Below are 21560 nucleotides of genomic sequence, written 5' to 3'. Positions count from 1 at the left end.
TCCCCCCGGCCAACCCCAGTCACCCCAGCATGGTGTTGCCACCACCTGGGCCCCTTCTCCTCCCCTCCCCTCCCCCAAGCTTCTACTCCCTTCCTGCTCTTCCAGCAGACCTGATGCAGATAGATTCCATGGGCGTACAGCGGTTGGAATCAAGGGCCTGGTCCATCAAATAAATACATGGATCAGTCCATGGGCCATAGAGCCAACAAGCCATTGGGCTGGGCCATTTGGATGGGAGATTCTGGGTCTCCCGAACCCAGATCATGGGGTATCCTTGGCAGCAAGTTTAGTCAAGTCTTGTGCTGCAAGTTTGGTTGTTACTTAGTTGAGATTTGTTTCCTTTTTATTTTAGTCCTTTGTTTCCCTTTTGTTTTGATTACAAGTTGGACTATGTAATTACTTGGGGTATTAGTCTTAGACTTTTACTTCAAGTCTTGACTTTCCTTTTTGTGTTTCTTTCCTTTTTATGTTCATCCAAGCACTATATAATGTAAGGGATCTGCTGGTCTTCCCCCACGGTTTAATGAAGTTGATTGAGAGTTTGCTTGCGCAATTCTTTTGTCCTGAGAGAGGCTGGAGGTGAGATACCTCGGGTGAAGAACCCAACTATCCCCCTTTTCCTCCTGCTCTTCTCCACTGGATCTCCTCGATTTCCTCTGTTCTGGATTTTATCATTTTACCCTCCCCAAAACTGAGACCTTGTTTAGGCTGTTGATCACCTGCTGAGACTTTCATTGCAGTCTCCCAAGTTGCTGCTATTGTTTGAAGACCTGAAGGACCCAAACAGTTCCTGTGATACTGGTTTCCTGGTGATTTCTGGCAGAATATTGAAGACCCAAGATCTCCCAACCTACTTATCTATTGGGGACCATCTTTTGGGGTTCAAACAGTTAATTTAGAAGCTCCACTCGACCAGAAGATCAGCCTTGTCAGAGGCCTGGTTCCTGAGATCTGAGAATTCTCCCAATTCTTGACCTAATTCAAGAACCAAGATATATCCAGATTCTACCATCAACTCAATCTGATATTTTGGGATCTGAATCATATTAGTAAGCCTTACATTCAAGAGTAATTCTTCACTAACCTCTTGAGTCTTGCTATGATATCTGATATCAACTTATTTCTGAGTTTACCCTAATTTTGGCTGCTGTCTGTTATGAGAGTTAGTTGGAGTTGTGCGTGCCTACTGTTATTGGGTATTATTGTGAGTATAAGGGAGACTCTTATACATTGTTCATTTGCCATAATTGAGTTTTATATTCTGGTATTAGTCCTTTGGAGTCTATTAGTGGTCCTATCACTGGTTATGGTAATTGTGTCCTAGCCTTATGTTAAGACCCCTCCCCTTGGTGGACTGGCTTGGAGCTCCCTTTTTGGCCAATCGACCTTGCTTCTAGGGAAGGCTCTCCCCCTTCACTTTGTGTCCTCTTCCATTGTTGGCAGCTCTAAAATTGCCATTTGCCCTATAGGTCTAGTAAATGAAGAAAAAAAATGGATTAACTGCTTGGTTGGCCGTTTCATTGGTAGTTGCCTCCTTTCTACATGGTAAAGCTCTTTCATTATCTAAACTATGGAAATTGAGTGTGAGTTTTGAGGCTTACGTCATGGATAATGGCTTCTTCATTTTCAAATTCTTTGAAGAATTCAATAAAGCTTGTGCCCCATCCCTTGGAATGTCGGAGGAAAACTGATCCTTCTCCGACAATGGGATTGCCACTTGGAGCTCACAGAGTTGATTTGAGCACCATTCCCCTTTGGGTGTCTCTTCCAGGCCTTTCGCCCCACTATTGGTGTTAGGGTGGTCTGAGCATTGTTGGCTCAGTCTTAGGGAAACCCTTGTACTCCGACAAAATAACCAAGAAGGACCATCTTGCTTTTGGTAAGATTTGCGTAGAGGTTCGGTTGAAGACCATCTTCCTTCTTCTTCACAGTTGCTGAAGATGAGGGTTTCTTGTTCAAGCAACATGTCAGCTTTGAATGGCTTCTGTTGCATTGCTGGAGTTGTAAATCTTCAGCCATTCTTCTAAGAAATGCCCGCTCAGCCTGGAGCTTCTATTGCTACCTCCTCTAGACTGGTGACCACCATTGAGCCCCCTTTTCGACCTTAGCCACATCTGACCCTCCACTTGTCCTTGTAACTTCCATTGAACCTCCCTCCCTTATGGATTCCACTTACTAGTCCCATAAATAATTTAAGAGGCTTCATCCACATGTTGTGTTTTTGAAGGATCTTGATTACCATCATGAAGAGAGACTATGTCAACCCAAAGATAGGAACAAAACTCCTTTAACAGCCCCCAAACCCTTAGCACAGAATCTTGAGTATCAGATCAGCTTTCTCTTTAGTTTGTAATCTGATCACCTTGCCTTTTCTCAAGGGAAGTTACAAAACTGAAAAGAAAGAAGGTTCATTTTCCAGGTCTTTCAGCCTCTATTGACCCTTCCACCTCTCTAGGTAACCCATATTTTGGCATCGAAAAAGCCATTTCTTCTCTCTACCCCTTGCAACTTCCCCCCACCATCTCTGAGAATTGCTCTTTGGGCCGTGGCCGTTGTCGCCGTCACCAGGGTACTGCCAATAGTTGATGTGATTCCCCCTCTGGCTCCCCATGCGGCCATTAAGCTTCCATCCTACCGCTAATCCATACCTCGCTAGTGACAGATGGTCACAACCCATTTCTGGAACCGAGCATTGATGACAACATGCTTGTTGGCCCTACCAACGCCTTTGTCGACACTGCAACAACCATTCCTCCATCGCATCTACCGATCACCTCTTGCCCCCATGGCAGATACTCTCCCACCTCATTGCTTCAGCCAACCACTTCTCTCTCTCTCTATCTGTTGCTTCGTTCTTATCCATTTCACAGCCCCAAACCCTAGTTGTGATATCTGAACCTTTTTGTGTCCCTTCCACTTCTACCCTCCCCCTCTCCTTCCGCTCTCTTTTATTTCCCATAGGTGGGGCCCATAGCTGGTGCAACTTTCTTACCCCTTCCTCGTCGCCCATTTGTTCCTCTCGTGTTGGGTTTAACTATCGGCCCACCACCACCCTCTCCCTTTGCCTACTCCCCCATTGCGTGTTTCCGTCGTGCCAGTACTGTGCTATTCCCTGTTAGGCTTCCTCATACTTTCTCATTGGAGTCTCAGTTGCACGCCCTTGAATGTTCATAAAAATCATTGTGTTATCTAGGATACTTGGGGTCTAAATTCCTCTTCAAAATAGTCCGAAGTCCACTCAAATTAAAACCTTAATGCTATTTTTTGTTTTCCCATTCAAACCAAAATAAAAGAGCTGAATGCTCTCCGTGTTGTCTCCATTGCCCCCATTTTGGTTCGTATGTTCTAACTAATTTCATCGTCCCAACGGTCATATAGGACCCTTTGTCTCCATTTGTTGTCCTCTCAGTTTCTTCATTTCAAAATCTTGGATGCTTGGGGGAACTATACCTTTTGGTTCATTGCTGGTTATGATTCAAATTTCCCTTTTGAGAGATCATCTCTTTGGGAAGATCTTCGCCTTATTTTTCTCCAAGTTGGATCTCTCCCTTGGGCATTGGGAGGTGACTTCAATGTTATCCGGTTTGGCAATGAAAAGCAGGGGATGATCGTCTTGTGTACACCTCAGTTGATGCCTTTTATGATTCTTTTGAAGATATAGGCATGAATGATCTAAGATTGTTGAGGATGAAATTTTTCTCTTGGCACAATAGGAGAAGTGGTGACTCCAAGATTGCTTGCAAGCTTGACAGAGTCTTGTTAAATAGTGCTTGACTAACCTTATTCCATCTTCCCAAGCGACCTTTGATCCCCTAGGTCACCCCAGTTAGATCATAGGGATTAACTGTACTTTCCTGTGCTTCATCCCCAAGCAACTGACTTCAGACCCAACCCTCTGTCATTTTCTCTACAAATTCATTGCCAAGGTCTTGGCCATTAGGCTCATGTTAGTTGTTGATTATCTGGTTAGTGAATTAATCGGCCTTCGTTTTTGGTCGATGTATTTTAGACAATATCCTTCTTTGTAATGAGATTGTCAAAGGATTCGATAGGAAGTCGCACTCGCCTGCGGCCCTTCTGACCTTATGAAGATTGATATCCATAAAGCTCTTGACTCCTTGAGATGGGACTTCATTGATGGTTCTATGCACAAAATGTCTTTTCCATTGCCTTCATCAATTGGATTGCTCATTGCATTTCTTCACCCCATTTCTCAGTGCTTGTCAATAGTAGCCCTTTTGCCTCTTCTATAGGTATCCGTTAAGGCTGTCCCCTCTACCCTATATCTTCACTTTAGCCCTTGAAGTCTATTCTAGATGCATTGATTGCATGGACCTGTAGCTTTTTATTCCCCTCTTGTAATGCAAGGCCCTAAAGCTCTCCCAGCATACCTTTACTTATGATCTTCTCCAAGGCTATCTCCCTTTCGGTTGAGTCTTCCATTTTCTGTTTGAGACAGTTTGAGTCTATGTCGGGTCAACCTTTCCAAATCTCCCTTGTTCTTAACAGGGGTTTTTGAGTAGGTAAAGAATTGTTCTGAGGAATTGACTGGGTTTTCCTTGGGTCTTCTACCAGCCAAATATCTTAGTTTGCCTTTGATTCTTTCCAAATTAACTTCCCACGATTGTACCCTGATAGATCTTATGCGTAAGAGACTCCATCTTTGGAAAGACAAGCTTCGATCTGATGCGGGCCACCTTGAGTTGATTGGATTTGTCCTTCAGTTCACATATAACTATAGGTCGAGCATTTTTCAGGTTGACCCAAGCTGTTATTGTGAAGCTTGAAGCTCTTATGTGTCCCTTTCTCTGAAAAGGATTTGACTACTCTCGATTTCTCCACCCCATCAATTGGGCCTCTGTTTGCCTCCTGGAAGACGATGGGGGTCTTAGGATTCAACGTATTAAAGATGTCAACTCCACTGGTATCCTAAAGTTGTATTGGAAGTTTGGGTCCAAAAAAAAGTACTTGGGTTTATAGGGTGTATCTACTCTAGAGTCCTCCGAAATGACTCTATTTGGAATGCTCTCCTTATCTTTGACTCCTCTTGGTTCTATTGAAAGATTATGAAGCTTAGGCCTCTTACTTATGGAGTTATCAACTCCTTGGTTGATGATGGTACCTTCACTATTTTATGGCTAGACCATTGGAATCCTTCAAGGGGTCCTCCATTTAGTTGACGATAGAGCTATCTACAGTATGGGTTCTAACAAGTTGGCTTGTGTTTTAGATATTATCTAGCATGGTGTTTGGGCTCTCCCCTAACCCCTCCTCCCCCTAGATGTCTGTTATTTGGTATGCTTTATCTACACTATGGATTCTGTCAGGTTGGCTAGGGTTTTGGATAATATCCAATACTATGTTTGGGCTCCCCTAAACCCCTCCCCCCCAGTTGTCTACTCTATTGGGTATCCCTGGAAAGCCCATTAGATGTGGTGATATTGTTTCTTATAATACCTCTTCCTATGGGATCTTCAGCTCCAAGTCAACTTGGGACCTCATCCGATCTCATGGCCTGGTTATAGCCTGGCGTAACTTGGTCTAGTTCAAGACTCATATTCCTCGCCATAGCTTTAGTACTTGGCAGGCCCTCTCCCACTGCCTTCTAACGTAGTCCTTATTCATTGGAAGATTCAACCCCTCCTCTTTGTTGCCTTTGGTGGAACACCAATGAAGATATTGAGCATTTCTTCTTCAGCTGTTCCTTCTCCTCCTCAATCTGGATGGGTCTCCTTTCTTGATACTAGCCCTAGAGAAGAATAATTTTACCATTTCAATGTGAATGGATTTGGGTGGGCATGTCCTTTGGTGGCGATTTTGTTTGTGATTAAGAGGGTAAGCTTGATTTGGAGCCGCTATTTATCACATTTGGAATTGGATAGAGTGTAATCTCAGAAGATGGACTACCAAATCCAGATCTTTCCAACTGATTTGGGACACCATTAACTTCGACGTAAAAAAAACAGTGTCCTTTCTGACTCTTCTAGAAACAAGTTAACTATTGCCTCTTGGGGTCTCCCCCGCACGTTCTAGTGTGGGTGAGGCTTTGTATTGATGTTCTTGCTGTTTATTTTTCTCCCTTTCTCCTTGGGGGCCCTTTTATCTCTTTCCCCATTTGGTAATGAATTTTTATTCACCCAAAAGAAATAAACCATGGTTTTGACACATTATTTTTTAATGGAGGGGGAAGAATATTTGGTTACTAATTATGTCATTTGTGACGTGTAGCAATAAGTTATTCCCGTTTCATTCTTGGTTAATGCTGATGTAAAAGAAAAAAAATCTATATCCTACTTTTAAAATCGTTTCTTGAGAGAGGGGGAAGGACAAATTTTGTTACTAAGTATGTCACTTGTGACATGTAGCTATAAGTCATTCCTGTTTCATTCTTGGTTAAAGCTGTTGTAAAAGGGGGGAAAATCGATATCCTACTTTTAACTCTTCATATTTGTCAAGGCATCGACTAGGCATCACCTTAGTCACCTTGGTCACCATGTTGGTGTCGACTTACGTCCAGGCCCCCTACAACACCTTGGGTCACCTTGATGACGTGACAACCATGTTACTCTTTAAGTAGTTGAATAGGAGATCTGATGCCTATCCATTATTTCCTGCTTGTATTGCATAGTTCTAGAAGAAACTGTATGTTGTTGCTTCCATTGCTACTTCATTTTATCATTGAAATGATGATACGGGTGTATACTCTGGTTCCTTCCTTGAGGTGTACTCTTTTTTTCTATACTGAATCTGGATATGTAAACTAATGACATTATTATGTTTGCTTGCTGTAGGGAAATCTGGAATCCATGGATTTGGCATATTCGCAAAACAACCACATGGAGCGGGAGACATGGTAAACTGGTTGGATTGTCTATATTGTAGTTCTTTGTTTGGTATCATGTTTCATTTAAGGCATATGCCTAACTTTAATGTGCTTGTAGGTGATCGAATATACGGGTGAACTTGTCAGACCTCCAATTGCTGACAGAAGGGAACATTTTATATACAACTCAGTGGTAAGTTAATTATAATTATACCTCTTCCCACATGAGAATACCAAAAAATATTATCTTACGAGATCTTTTGACCGTGTTTTAATGCCTTTTTTATCTTGATTATAAAGGAATTTTACTAAGTGTCGCGGGCGCACCCTTGTATGAATATTATTCGGGCTAGATCCTAGCCATCAGTGTCACAAATGAGAATTTAATGCTTTTCACAGAAGGGCATTTAATGTCCAAATTTCTATCACTCTGAATGGTACAAAGATGTCCTCATGCTAGTGTATCTCCTATATTGAATTGTGTTTGCTTTTTTATGCTTATTGTAAGAAAGGCTAAACTGTTAAGTTCTTTAGATATTTTCTGATTTTCTTGATGTTATATTCATAGTTGTCAAGGCGTTGCTTAGGCGTTCAAGCGGCATTGCCTGGACTGACGCCTTACTGGTGTCGCCTTAAATTCTGCCCCCATCCTTGGTTTGCCTAGGTGCTATGACAACTATGGTTATATCATTAAGTTCAGTGTCTATGGTAGTAAGTTAAATCATGCTATAATAATAGTGATTTGCCCTCTGCTAGTTTATCTATAATATTGATTGCATTTCCATTTTTAACCTGCTTTATTGTCACAGCCCGCCTCCTGTAGGCCAAGGTATACGGCACTGGATACCCATATCCAGTCGGCCCAACCCTCCAGGATCACAGATATAGTACCCCAATCCATAAATGCCCCAAAATCACAACTAAAATCAAAGTATACGTGTAAGATTTGTAAACTTTACTTTACTACTGATGATTCACTAAATAATAATTACCATATACCAAAATTCATCTGAATTCCAATCCCAGGTATTACAAGATTGTAAATAATACATAAGAATAAATGACTGAAAATAAAGAAGCCATGTCCATCTACACGGTGTCTCGCAGACACAAGTCTTACCATTGCCACCGAAGTCCCAAGCATGCCTCTGCATTGGTTCCACCATCGAAAAAGGGTGCAATAAATAGGGAGAGCTTCCACGAAGCCCAGTGAGGGGTAACACACACACAAGCAATCATAACAATCCAAGAAGATGCAATAGTATAAATATCCATGCCCAACCACATCAATATGAATGCAATGACATGATCCATTTATTATCAAACGATTTCTAATCAACAATTTCTAAGTCCAAAGGGGGTATAAGTGCTACTGCAACATAGGTGTTATCCCCAGTCATGAATGTATGTTATCAGTCCCTAGGGATACAAGCTAGTTGCGGGTCAGGAGCATACCGGGTCCGGAGCCACATCGTTACCCAGCAAACCCTATTAATAAACCTCCCATAATACCACTACATCGAATCCAACAGTGCATGTAAGGTATACCCATCACCGAATCAACCATCACATGAGTGTCTGTCATGACGCTGGTATCTGCGCACCTCAGTCACCGGAAATCGTCCCCAACCATAGGCCGTCGGATGAGAGGATTAGCCAATATGTAATCCCTATTGGCAAGGGTTGTAGCACCGGGGTGGTTATCCTAGCCCAATGCATTCTAGTATGCCACAACACATTTCAATCATACTCACACACTCACCCTTAGGATGTAGTGCCATCGGCACCAACCGTTGGCCACCCTGCACCCCAGACTCCACACAAACACACACACACGCACATACTCACACACTCACCTTGAGCATGTAGTGCCGCCGGCACCAACTATTGACCACCCTGCACCCGTCACACACACACATACACCCACCTTGAGCATGCAGTGCCGTCGGCACCAACCGTTGGCCACCTTGCACCCCAGTCTCCACACACACACTCACTCATCCTGAGCATACAATGCCATCGGCACCAACCATTGACCACCCTGCACCCCAATCACACACACACACACACACACACATACACCCACCCTGAGCATGTACTGCCGTCGGCATCAACCATTGGCCACCCTACACCCCAGTCACACAGACACACATATGCATAATCATAATCCACATACTCATGCCACATCAACATTTTCCACAAAGAACAAGGTAATATTAATATGCAAAATGACATGATTCACCCACATATGCGATATGATGCAAGTATTCCATAAAAGCATACAAAATCCCCTCACCTCAAAAACCCGAATCAATTGTTATTTAAATTTCTGTAATCGCGTACCTCGCCGAGTAGGTTAGGTCCCTACCTAATTGAAGGAATTTATGTTAGCATTTATATACTTAAATTATCCTTATTATATTCTAATTATGATCCTAAACCAATACTGGAACATAGGTTCTGTAAGATCACTAGTAGATAGGCACCGGTTGGTGGTGCACACACAGCGCGTAGCCTTACCACTTGATGGTTCTATTTATTGAAAATAGAGGGGTTTTTGGTAAATGCTCAAGCATAGCGAAGGTCTTCCTATAATTCAAATGACCGATCAAAAAGAGGGTCAAAACAATATACTTAGTGGTTTCTCCGATGGATGCTCACCGGCTGGTGTGCAGACCCTGGTGAGTTCACCGGCTAATGAAACTGAGAGGGGTAAAATCTCATTTTTTTGTACCTACAGGGTTCACCGGTGGATGGTTCCTACCTCCACCGGCTGGCCGGTGACCATCGGCCGATGAAGTTGAAACCGGGATTTCCTTGCCTAGATCAGCCCCATAGACCTTGTGGCCCCCGCATATGGTGGTGGAAATGAGTGTTTTTCAGTGGGGTGTCATTTTCCAACTCCATTCCTCCCTTCTCCCTCTTTTGTATAGTTTACAAATTGGGTTTTATGATTTTAGGGTTGGTTTTTATGTAGGGCATCCTCACACACTTCACTTAGCTTAGGTTAAGTGAAATTAATGAGTGGATCAACATAGGGTTTCAAGATACACCCAATTTCCCCAATACACAAGTCTAGGTTAAGCTAATTGAGGAAGACTTAGGTTGAGCTCATAGAATGGTCTCATGAAATCACTCCCACACACCATACATAGGTTTAATTTCATTTTCTCCAACTTAGGATTAGGTTAGGATGTTAGGTCATAGAGGATTTGGGCAAATTCCCAAATCCTAGGGTTTTGGGTTGCCAATTTTTTTAGGGCTTTTCATATGGGAGGTTTCCCACATTCAATGTGAGTGTTTAACTTGCTTGATTAGGTCCCTCACACCAAAATCCCCCATTCAATTTGTAGATTGGGTATGTGGGTAGAGGGATTTCGATTAGGATTTTTCCCCAACCTAGCCTAGGTCAAGAATGGGGTATGAGAGAGAGAATTATCTAAATGTAGGGAGAGGAACTTACCTTCAATGGTAGGTGCTCCCTTTGCTTCCCTCTTCTTCCTCCTCCCTTGCCTTCCTTCTCCTCCTCCTTTCTCCCTTTCCTTGTTTCTATTTTGGTGGGAGAAGAAATGAATGGTAAAAGTCCTATTTATAGCCACTTAAGTCACACTAAGGGTTGTTTGTGGAATTAATGAGTTCTTACCCAATACTGAGTTATTCCGCTATTCAGCACTAACGGGCCCACCTTAGGGTGTCCGGATACATTAATCTATTCCCCAATAGGTTGTCCCAACTATTGGGGGTGGTTTGATGTGCACAGGTGCGAAGACCCGGGTCCTATGGCAAAATAACCCGATATCGGCCATTATTCTAACCGGTGGATGCTCCATCGGCCGGTGACCATCAGCCAGTGAAGGCTGAACTGGTCACCCTTGTGAGGAAATGGGTCCTTAAGTTGAGTGGGGCCTTCTTAAGGTGTTTGCGGTGTGTGGGATCCACCTCTTGGCACATTTTATTAACAAGGTTCGGTGAAATTCTCTTCAATGGTAGAGTACATACCTTAACTCCATCAATGGTTCGTTGTCCTTCCATGTAATGAGCCGGTAAATCCACAAGTTACTAGTGGTTGTCACCCGGGTTGCATTGCCTATGTCTAAAAGTTTTAATTAGCTCGGGTTTTTGGGCATTGGTGTAACATCCCCCCCCCACCTTACAGGAATTTCGTCCTCGAAATTGAACTACTGTTATTCGATTGGGAATGTCATTCCCCCACCTTACAAGAATGGAATTGGGTACTCACATTCCCATAGAACGTCAGTTCAAAGTTATGTGGTGCTCAATATTTGCTCACATACCTCTCGTGATCGCACATCTTCAATTTGGATATGTTGAAGGCATCATGTAATACCCACGACTTAGGTAATATGTCCCAATTTCCTACTTTGCATATTGGGGCTATCTATTAACTTAAGTTGTTGGTTAGTTAACTTACCAACTTCCCACATCCCAACTAATGTCAAATTTTTTTTTTCTATTCTTTGCTTCCCAATACATGGTGTTCTATGCTTTTGCCATCCTTATAGAGCATTAGACATAGGTACTGCTTTAGGGATTGAGTCAATAATGAGCTATGTTTCTCGGTCCGAGGATGGTCAAACCAAGTCTTCTGGAAATGCATCTAGAAACTCCTTCACTATATCTGTTTCCTCTAAAGATTTATTTATCTTAGTTGTATACACAAAGGGGTTCTAAGTAGGCTCCATACATTTAATTTAATAACTTTTATACCTCAGGTGTAGGTATAACCAGCCTCCTGTACTTCTTTATCCTTCTTTCATTTGTAAACAACTTCACCTCCATCTCAAGGTTTGAATACAATCCTCTTCTCAGCACGTAGCACACACGCCCCATAGGCGGATAGCTCATCCATGCCTAAAATGACATCAACGTCATACTTATCCAGCTTGATCACATGAGCAATCATGTCTCGTCCATAGACTTGTATGGGGTGTGTCTCATGCATTTCCTCCAATCCTACTTCATTTTCTGTGAGTGTTAAACAACTAATTGTGTGTCAAAACCTTTAGACTACTATTCATCTCAGCCGCAATGGTCGGAGATACAAATGAATGTGATGTACTAAAATCCAGTAATAAATATGAGGGTGTAATCAATATCAATAATATACCTGTGGCTACCTCAAATGTAGCCCCAGCCTCTTCTGCTATTACTGCAAATACCCATCCTTGCACTTCGATACTCTGTTGTGTCTGAACCCACTGACTAGTTGCTGGTGTTAAGGGCATTACATGTGAGTCTCTTGACATATTTTGTGGACACAATCTAGCTATATATCCAAGCTAATTACATATAAAACATTACTTCGTCTGTAGACATGATTTGGTCTTATGTCCAAGTTGTTTACATGCATAACACTGTTTCTCTTGTGGTTTCACTTGCTGAGGTGTTGTTGCTGCTGGCCTAGACTGCTGTGATTCTTGGCCAACTTCCAATCTATTGTATTGTGGTGTAGCTGGAGTAGTGTAGGGTTCTTTAACTACTCTAGTGAAATCTCTACCTCCAAATAGTGTGTCTGTTCTCCTTGTTGCCTGAGCTAGATAATTATCTCTCTCTTTGTCTTCTATGGATTTGGTAGCCTGAACAACTTGGGCCTAGCTATGTATGTACTGGGCATCTAACATAGCCCCAATGGTGGGTCTCAATCCATTCTCAAACCTCTTGGCCTTTGCATAGCCCCTCTTCAAATGTTCAGGTGCGAGGAAGAACTACTCCTCAAACTTTTGTTGGTATTCCATTACAAACTTGGATCCCTGCTTTAAACCCATGAATTTCTTCTCCTTTCTCTCCTTCACACTATCTGGGAAGTAGTTGTTGTAGAACACCACCTTAAAGTGTTCCCACGTGAGGTTAGATTGTAATGCCACTAAGATAGGTTTAGTGGACTTCCATTATACGTTTGCTTCACTTTGTAATTGGTAGTTTGCACAGATCAATTTCTGCTCTTTTGCGAGGATCAACACTTCAAATGTTTTCTCTATTCCCTCCACCCATTTGTTGGGTGCCAAAGGGTCCTGCGCAATCCCGTTAAAGTAAGGGGGCTAAACTTTTAGAACTTCTCCATCAACCTTGAGGTGTCGGTCCACACAGGCACCGTAAATGGGTTCTGAGAAATAGTCTGTCCAGGTTGTGTATAAATTACTGGTACAGTCTGAGATGCTAATTGTACATTGGTATGAGTCCCTCGCATCGATGGTGGAGCTGACTGTGTAGTAGGGGGTGTTGGTTGCACAGGTAGAGGAACCATTGATGTCCCTCTAGCTTGGGTGGCAATAACAATCTGAGTACGCATCTCATTCATAATTTCACGTTGTTGTTGCCAAATTCCTTGCATTATACTATTAATGATGACTACATCCTATGATCCCTGGTGGAGTAGGGGAAGGAACTCTAGGTGCTACAGCCTCAACCATGTCTTCACCTTTATTTTCGATTGATGGGGATGTATTTGGATTGGCCATCGTGGTACGGCGATGCCTCCTCGATTCCGGGTGATCACTGATATGGTTTTGTTTTGGTGCCATTGGGAAATCTTCTTGTGAGATGAACATTCTGATAAATTTCCCAAATTTACTGAGTCATCCCATTTGACCACACAACATACTTTATACCTTGCATAATCAATAATTGAAATACGTAAAAGATAAGGGTCATTTGCTTAGCCTACTGGTAGATGGCACTAGCTGACTGGGAAACCAACAACCCTAGCCTTTACAAATCCCTAGTTTTCAAATCTAAGTTTGTAGTATGTCCTTTACACCTGTTTGGTTTTAGCTGTTATTATCTTATTATTAGTATTATTATTTATTTATTTTAACTACGTACAAGCTTATGCTCTTAATGAAGTTATTATCAGTATTCGGCTTTTGCACCTAGGCTAGTCTCCTAGAGTGTGTATTAAGGCTTATGCATTTATCTTAAAGGTTTTAAATTTAATCGTAATCATCACCAGTATATCCTAGGATTTTGTGTATTTGTGGATTAAGGTAGAGCATCACGCTCTGATACCACTCCGTCACACCCCGCCTCCTCTAGGACAAGGTATGCGGCACTGGGTACCCATATCCAGTCGGCCCAACCCTCCAGGATCACAGATACAGCACCCCAATCCGTAAATGCCCCAAAATCACAACAATAATCAGAGTACACGTATAAGATTTGTAAACTTTACTCTACTACTGGTGATTGACTAAATGATAATTACCATATACCAAAATTCATCTGAATTCCAATCCCACGTATTACAAGATTATAAATAATAATAAGAATAAATAACTAAAATAAAGAAGTCATGTCTATCCACACGGTGTCTCGCAGACACAAGCCTTACCATTACCACTGAAGTCCCAAGCATGCCTCTGCACTGGTTCCACCATCTAAAAAGGGTGCAACAAATAGGGTGAGCTTCCACGAAGCCCAGTGAGGGGTAACACACACACAAGCAATCATAACAATCCAAGAAGATGCAATAGTATAAATATCCATACCCAACCACATCAATATGAATGCAATGATATGATCCATTTATTATCAAACGATTTCTAATCAATAATTTCTAAGTCCAAAGGGGGTATAAGTGCTACTAGAACATAGGTATTATCCCCATTCATGAATGTACGTTATCAGTCCCCAGGGATACAAGCTAGTTGCGGGTCAGGAGCGTGCCGGTTCTGGAACCACATCGTTACCCCCCAAACCCCTATAAATAACCCTCCCATAATACCACTAAATCGAATCCAATAGTGCATGTAAGGTATACCCATCACCGAATCAAACATCACGTGAGTGTCTGTCATGACGCTGGTATCTGCGCACCTCAGTCACCGGAAATCGTCCCCAACCATAGGCCGTCGGATGAGAGGATTAGCCAATATGTAATCCCTATTGGCAAGGGTTGTAGCACCGGGGTGGTTATCCTAGCCCAATGCATTCTAGTATGCCACAACACATTTCAATCATACTCACAAACTCACCCTTAGGATGCAGTGCCACCAGCACCAACCGTTGGCCACCTTGCACCCCAGACTCCACACAAACACACACACACACACATACTCACACACTCACCTTGAGCATGTAGTGCCGCCGGCACCAACTATTGACCACCCTGCACCCGTCACACACACACATACACCCACCTTGAGCATGCAGTGCCGTCGGCACCAACCGTTGGCCACCCTGCACCCCAGTCTCCACACACACACTCACACACTCATCTTGAGCATACAATGCCGTCGGCACCAACCATTGACCACCCTGCACCCCAATCACACACACACACACACATACACCCACCCTGAGCATGTAGTGCCGCCGGCATCAACCATTGGCCACCCTACACCCCAGTCACACAGACACACATATGCATAATCATAATCCACATTCTCAATCCACATCAACACTTTCCACAAACAACAAGGTAATATTAATATGCAAAATGACATGATTCACCCACATATGCGATATGATGCAAGTATTCCATAAAAGCATACAAAATCCCCTCACCTCAAAAACCCGAATCAATTGTTATTTAAATTTCTGTAATCGCGTACCTCGCTGAGTAGGTTAGGTCCCTACCTAATTGAAGGAATTTATGTTAGCATTTATATACTTAAATTATCCTTATTATATTCTAATTATGATCCTAAACCAATACTGGAACATAGGTTCTGTAAGATCACTAGTAGATGGGCACCAGTTGGTGGTGCACTCACACCGCGTAGCCTTACCACTTGACGGTTCTATTTATTGAAAATAGAGGGGTTTTTGGTAAATGCTCAAGCATAGCGAAGGTCTTCCTATAATTCAAATGACCGATCAAAAAGAGGGTCAAAACAATATGCTTGGTGGTTTATCTGCTTGGTGTGCAAACACCAGTAAGTTCACCGGCTGATGAAACTAAGAGGGGTAAAATCTCATTTTTTTGTATCTATAGGGTTCACCGGCCGATGGTTCCTGCCTCCACCGGCTGGCCGGTGACCATCAGCCGGTGAAGTTGAAACTGGGGTTTCCTTGCCCAGATCAGCCTCATAGACCTTGTGGCCTCTGCATATGGTGGTGGAAATGCGTGTTTTTCGATGGGGTGTCATTTCTCAACTCCATTCCTCCCTTCTCCCTCTTTTGTATAGTTTACAAATTGGGTTTTATGATTTTAGGGTTGGTTTTCATATAGGGCATCCTCACACACTTCACTTAGCTTAGGTTGAGTGAAATTAGTGAGTGGATCAACATAGGGTTTCAAGATACACCCAATTTCCCCAATACACAAGTCTGGGTTAAGCTAAATTGAGGAAGACTTGGGTTGAGCTCATCGAATGGTCTCATGAAATCACTCGCACACACCATACATAGGTTTAATTTCATTTTCCCCAACTTAGGATTATGTTAGGATGTTATGTCATAGAGGATTTGGGAAAATTCCCAAATCCGAGGGTTTTGGGTTGCCAATTTTTTTAGGGCTTTTCATATGGGAGGTTTCCCACATTCAATGTGAGTGTTTAACTTGCTTGATTAGGTCCCTCACACCAAAATCCCCCATTCAATTTGTAGATTGGGTATGTGGGTAGAGGGATTTCGATTAGGATTTTTCCCCAACCTAGCCTAGGTCAAGAATGGGTATGAGAGAGAGAGAGAATTATCTAAATGGTAGAGAGAGGAACTTACCTTCAATGGTAGGTGCTCCCTTTGCTTCCCTCTTCTTCCTTCTCCTCCTCCTTCTTTCTCCCTTTCCTTGTTTCTATTTTGGTAAGAGAAGAAATGAATGGTAAAAGTCCTATTTATAGCCACTTAAGTCACACTAGGGGTTGTTTAGAAAATTAATGGGTTTTTACCCAATACCGAGTTATTCCGCTATTCGGCACTAACGGGCCCACCTTAGGGTGTCCGGATACATTAATCTATTCCCCAATAGGTTGTCCCAACTATTGGGGGTGGTTTGATGTGCACAGGTGCGAAGACCCGGGTCCCATGGCAAAATAACCCGATTTCGGCCATTATTCTAACCGGTGGATGCTCCATCGGCCAGTGACCATCAGCCAATGAAGGCTGAACTGGTCACCCTTGTGAGGAAATGGGTCCTTAAGTTGAGTGGGGCCTTCTCAAGGTGTTTGCGGTGTGTGGGATCCACCTCTTGGTACATTTTATTAACAAGGTTCAGGGAAATTCTCTTCAATGGTAGAGTATATACCTTAACTCCATCAATGGTTTGTTGTCCTTCCATGTAATGAGTCGGTAAATCCATAAGTTACTAGTGGTTGTCACCTGGATTGCATTGCCTATGTCTAAAAGTTTTAATTAGCTCGGGTTTTTGGGCATGGGTGTAACATTTGTAGTTTGTATCATAAGGGAGAAATAATATAAACCAAGGTAGTAAGTAATAAGTTGTCCATATACATCCTGAATTTTTCTGTATGTTGTAGAGTTGACCTGAAATTGGCCTTGTGTTTGTTTTATATCTTGTTCCTCAGAATATTAAATATATCCAGTTTTGATTAGATTCCAAATTTGTTCAACCCCAAATTAGTATCCATTGCTATGTGGTTAATTGTAAGGAACTCTCTTTCTTCATCTGTCATTTGGCTTGGATAAGGCTGAGTTGTTATTGTTGTCTATTTCATCTGTATGCCTAGTTTTAATACCATTACTTGCTGAAAAGGAATTTACTTATTATAAATTTATATATATATTATTACCTCTAAAGTAATTTGCAATTCCTTGATGGGTAAAATGGGAATATTTAGGAAAGATCAAACAGATGATTAAGGGAGTGAAAGTGCGAGACCATTATATCTCACTCTTAGCTAATAGATCTGCAAAATTGTTAATACTTATAGGGGTATGGGTACTAAAATTAGAAGAATTTTACATTTTTCTTTGATAAGTCAAAGTTGAATTAGAAAGAAAGAGAAAGGAGGAAAGCCCTAAAAACCTTACATGAGTCTCTACAGCTAAATTGCACTAAAAATGACTGGACACTGTACAATGAACTCAGACCATTTCTTTTCATCACGTACACGGGAGTAGCTCTGAACACTTAACAGACTGAAGCTGCTGCAGCACTGGTCCATCGGCTAGACTCTATAGGTCCTTAGCCCATATTTTGGTGCTGTTAAATTCCATTGTGCCAGCATGTTTATGCCCTCATTGTGCCCAATATAGCACGATATCCGCCGGCAGCTTAGGGGGATAATTTCTAGATCTTGAGTGGGTCCCATGGCCAATGCATGGAGAAGAATGTGGAGGGATTTGACAGCTTGCATAAGTGCTAATTTTAGGGAAGTTTTATTCCATGCATGGTGGATCTTATTAGCTTAAAGTTAGTTTTTATTTTACATAGATTCCTTAATTGTTAGTTTCTCATTCTAGGACCCTTTCTATTTTTTTATCCAATTAGATTTACTTTTTTTATCAGGAAAATAAAAGGGATTTACTTTATATTTAGTATCTAAATAGGATAATGTTCAAGTTTTGGTGGACTTCCTTTCCACGCAAGGAAGAAACACCCAATTGCTGCAAATCGATTATTATAAATAAAGCTAAGTCTGAAATATGGACCAAGATTTTGAGTTGAGAAAATATACAAAAAGTTCTTGCTAGAAGAGAAATATACAGACTATGGTAGTGACTACTTACTAGTGAGCAAGGATAAGAATTTTGATCTAGAGACATGTTTCGACCCAACTCAAAACCGAGATACCAGTTGAAACACTCAAATCAGGTATTTTTGGGGCAAAATCCGACATTTAATGGGCTGGTCAAAACCAAGGTTCAAGAAATCGTTTTGTTTTAAAATACTGAAATTTCACCGAACAATGTATTTTTTTCCAATTCTAGATGGAGCGTAACATTGGTAGATGGTCCTCCAATTTTCGCTCCTTGGACAAGATTTGGAAAGCCATCTACTTTGATGTTACCTCCAAAATCGAATCCCTTCACCCTAAGCCTGTCCCTAACTCCCCTAGGAACAGACATATCCTGGCCTCTTGGAACCTTCAGATAGACACCATGCCCCTTCCCTAGCCCCCTCCCCCTTGTTTGGTTCCCTCAGTTGCTGCTGCCCTTGCTTGGTTATTTCCCCCTTTGTGTCTCGGCTGATATGGCTGAGGATCTTGTTTGTTTGTAATTTTTCTGATTGGCTTTGTTTTGGCTTAGCCTCCCTCTCCCCTCGTTTTTCTCCCCCCTTGTATATTCTTCTCTCTTGGTAATGAATTAATTTATTCATCCAAAAAAAAAAAAACTGTACTATTTTCCATGTCACTTCAACATTTTGGGGGCCTAATGGCTGAAGTGGCCGAAATTAACGAAATGAGCAAAATGAAATGACCAAGATGGCCAAAATTTCAACGAAATAGTGCATTGCCTAAATGAGAGAAATTTCGAAACAAAATGAAGGAAGTGACCAAAATAAGAACAAGATGACCGAAATTATACTTTTGGGTTTCTTAACTTTCGTATGCCATTTCGTTTTGGTAAAAGAAAATACAAAATATTAGAGATTTCGTTAAGATATCGCTGAGTTTTCGAACCATGGTCACAACTGGGCGAAACTACCAAATCTTGGTTCATCAAAAGACTCAAAGCTGGTCAAAATTGGTCAAAACTAGGTATTTTTCAATCAAAAGAGTTGAAACTACCAAAATGTGCGAAATATCGTTGAAACTGGTCAACACCAGTCAAAACCAGTAACAAATTGAATTTGACCCTTCGTTTCGTCTCGGCCTAGCTCGAAACCAGGAAATACGTTTCGACTGGGATTTAAAATTATGGCGGTGGGATACAGTGAGGTGAGAGACCTATGAGAGGGTTAGAGGCCCAGGGAAGAGTGAGAGGCTCAACCCGTTCTATTCCCCTTATTCTCTGGTTTCTTTTATTTCCAATTTCTATTTTATAACCTGTAACTTGTGCTACTGTGAGGACCTACGAAGACATCCTGAATACTTTTTGAAGTGCGTTTGAAGCTCCACAGTCTATCATGTTCCCTAAGAAGTTGCGTGGTTGGAGATTAAGATATATCTTGTGGCATTGTTAATTGGATTTCATGTTTCAGACAACAATTCCGGGTCAGGTCGACAATCTGAGCTTCTTCAAATTGGTTGCAAGATATGATAGCTATTGGGACAGGTATTCTTATCACCTCAGTCCCTTTTGGGATCATATTGCTGACCTGTACATCATGTCAAAGCAGGGTATCGTGGGAAGTGAGCAAGGAAATATTTTTGTGGGTTACTCCTTAACAGTTATTGTTTGACCAAATCTTCTTGATCCTTGCCACATCAGACCAAGACAAGGATCTGTTTGGGACTGCTTTATTATATATTCAGATTCTTTCCTACGAATACTCTGGTTTAGGCCCCTTTTGAGTAGAATCAAGATCTATTTTAGGGGGGATTTAATCACCAATTTAGGGAGATATTTTGGGGCAATAAAGCACTGTCCTAGGCTAGCCAGGTATTGTGCAGATCTGGGTTTCTAATCTAGTGTGACGTAAAAATCACCAAAATCTGGAATGTATTTGTGAGAATTTGAACAATTAATCTCTGCTGCAAATCCAACCACTGGATCTTCATAATATTTTGGGTTTCATTGTGATCCTAACAGGGGTAAGGATGTTTCATACCTAGCCTTATATTAGAAGCCACCCTTCCTCATGGTTCTTGACAGCTCTTTTGTTTCTTTACATGAAATGGAGACAGTGGCTGGCTTAAAGAACCACCATTTCTTTTTTCTGCACTTGGAAGTCGAGCCGTCCAACCCCATAGTAGATTAGAATATGGATTGCACATCACCCATACATGCTCCTGAAGAATTTTCCTTTACCCAATAGGTAACATTGAGAATTCCCTTTCATTACTGGTGGATATGTGAAATAATTCCTGGAATATCTTCAAGCCTTGCAGAAGTAAACGATTTGCAGCCTTGCTGGAATCTCTAATTTCGATGTGCTTGAGAAGCAATACTTGCTATAGTAGAGACAATAGTCAGAAATCCTTCCTTGAGCTATTTTGGAGTTATTTCGACTTAATTTTCCTGTGGAAGAAGACGTGTTCCCTCATTATGTACTTGTAACTGTTTCTGTGCTTTTCTTTTCTCCTGTTGTCTGTGATACTGCTTTTAAGCATGATGTGCATGGTGAGTGGTGGCATCATGTTCGACATTTTCTCCCATGTTTTTCTGACGCTGCTGTGCATGAATTTAGGAAAAAATACTTTTGCTTTTCTTAGTCCTTTTCTGCAGATCATTCTGTGACTGCTCTTTAATTTGAGGGGCATGCTTTTGTGGTAGGCTTGCAGCTATATTGGACCTTTATTTGTTGTCTTGATTAATATACCCTTCTTATATTGTATTTAAATGCAATTATTGAGCATTAAAACCTTTCAAGTCCAGTCTGTCAGACTGGAAGTGCAAATGGCAAAGATGTTAAAATTAGTTATTTGGATTGCTTCTTTTCTTGTGCAGGGTGCTGGGACGTATATGTTCAGAATTGATGATGAACGTGTCATTGATGCCACCAGGGCAGGCAGCATTGCTCATTTGATTAACCACTCATGTGAAGTATGTATCACATCTAAAACTCTTAAGCTTTGTTCATTTGGTTGATCACTAATACAGTAATATGCATTGGATGTAGCAACGCTTTATTATTATTATTTTTTGGATAATTTAAATAATTAATCCCAAAAGGGGAGAAAGAATATACAAGGGGGGAAAAAGGGGGGGGGGG

General features: G+C 41.7%; 1 protein-coding gene across 1 annotated transcript in view; it reads left to right on the top strand.

Annotated features, from left to right (window-relative positions):
- The window catches only part of LOC122064769 (histone-lysine N-methyltransferase ATX2-like), a gene marked incomplete at its 3' end in the record, with an annotated part of 72633 nt that extends 51242 nt beyond the window's left edge, over window positions 1-21391 (top strand). The window contains 3 exon segments of the mRNA XM_042628528.1: window positions 6792-6853; window positions 6942-7016; window positions 21296-21391. Coding sequence (XP_042484462.1) covers window positions 6792-6853; window positions 6942-7016; window positions 21296-21391 — 233 coding nt within the window.
- Between the last annotated feature and the right edge of the window lie 169 nt (window positions 21392-21560).

This window comes from Macadamia integrifolia, unplaced genomic scaffold, assembly GCF_013358625.1.
Source record: "Macadamia integrifolia cultivar HAES 741 unplaced genomic scaffold, SCU_Mint_v3 scaffold1753, whole genome shotgun sequence".
NCBI classification, from domain to species: Eukaryota; Viridiplantae; Streptophyta; class Magnoliopsida; order Proteales; family Proteaceae; genus Macadamia; species Macadamia integrifolia.
This window is presented reverse-complemented; position numbering and strand designations above follow the sequence as displayed.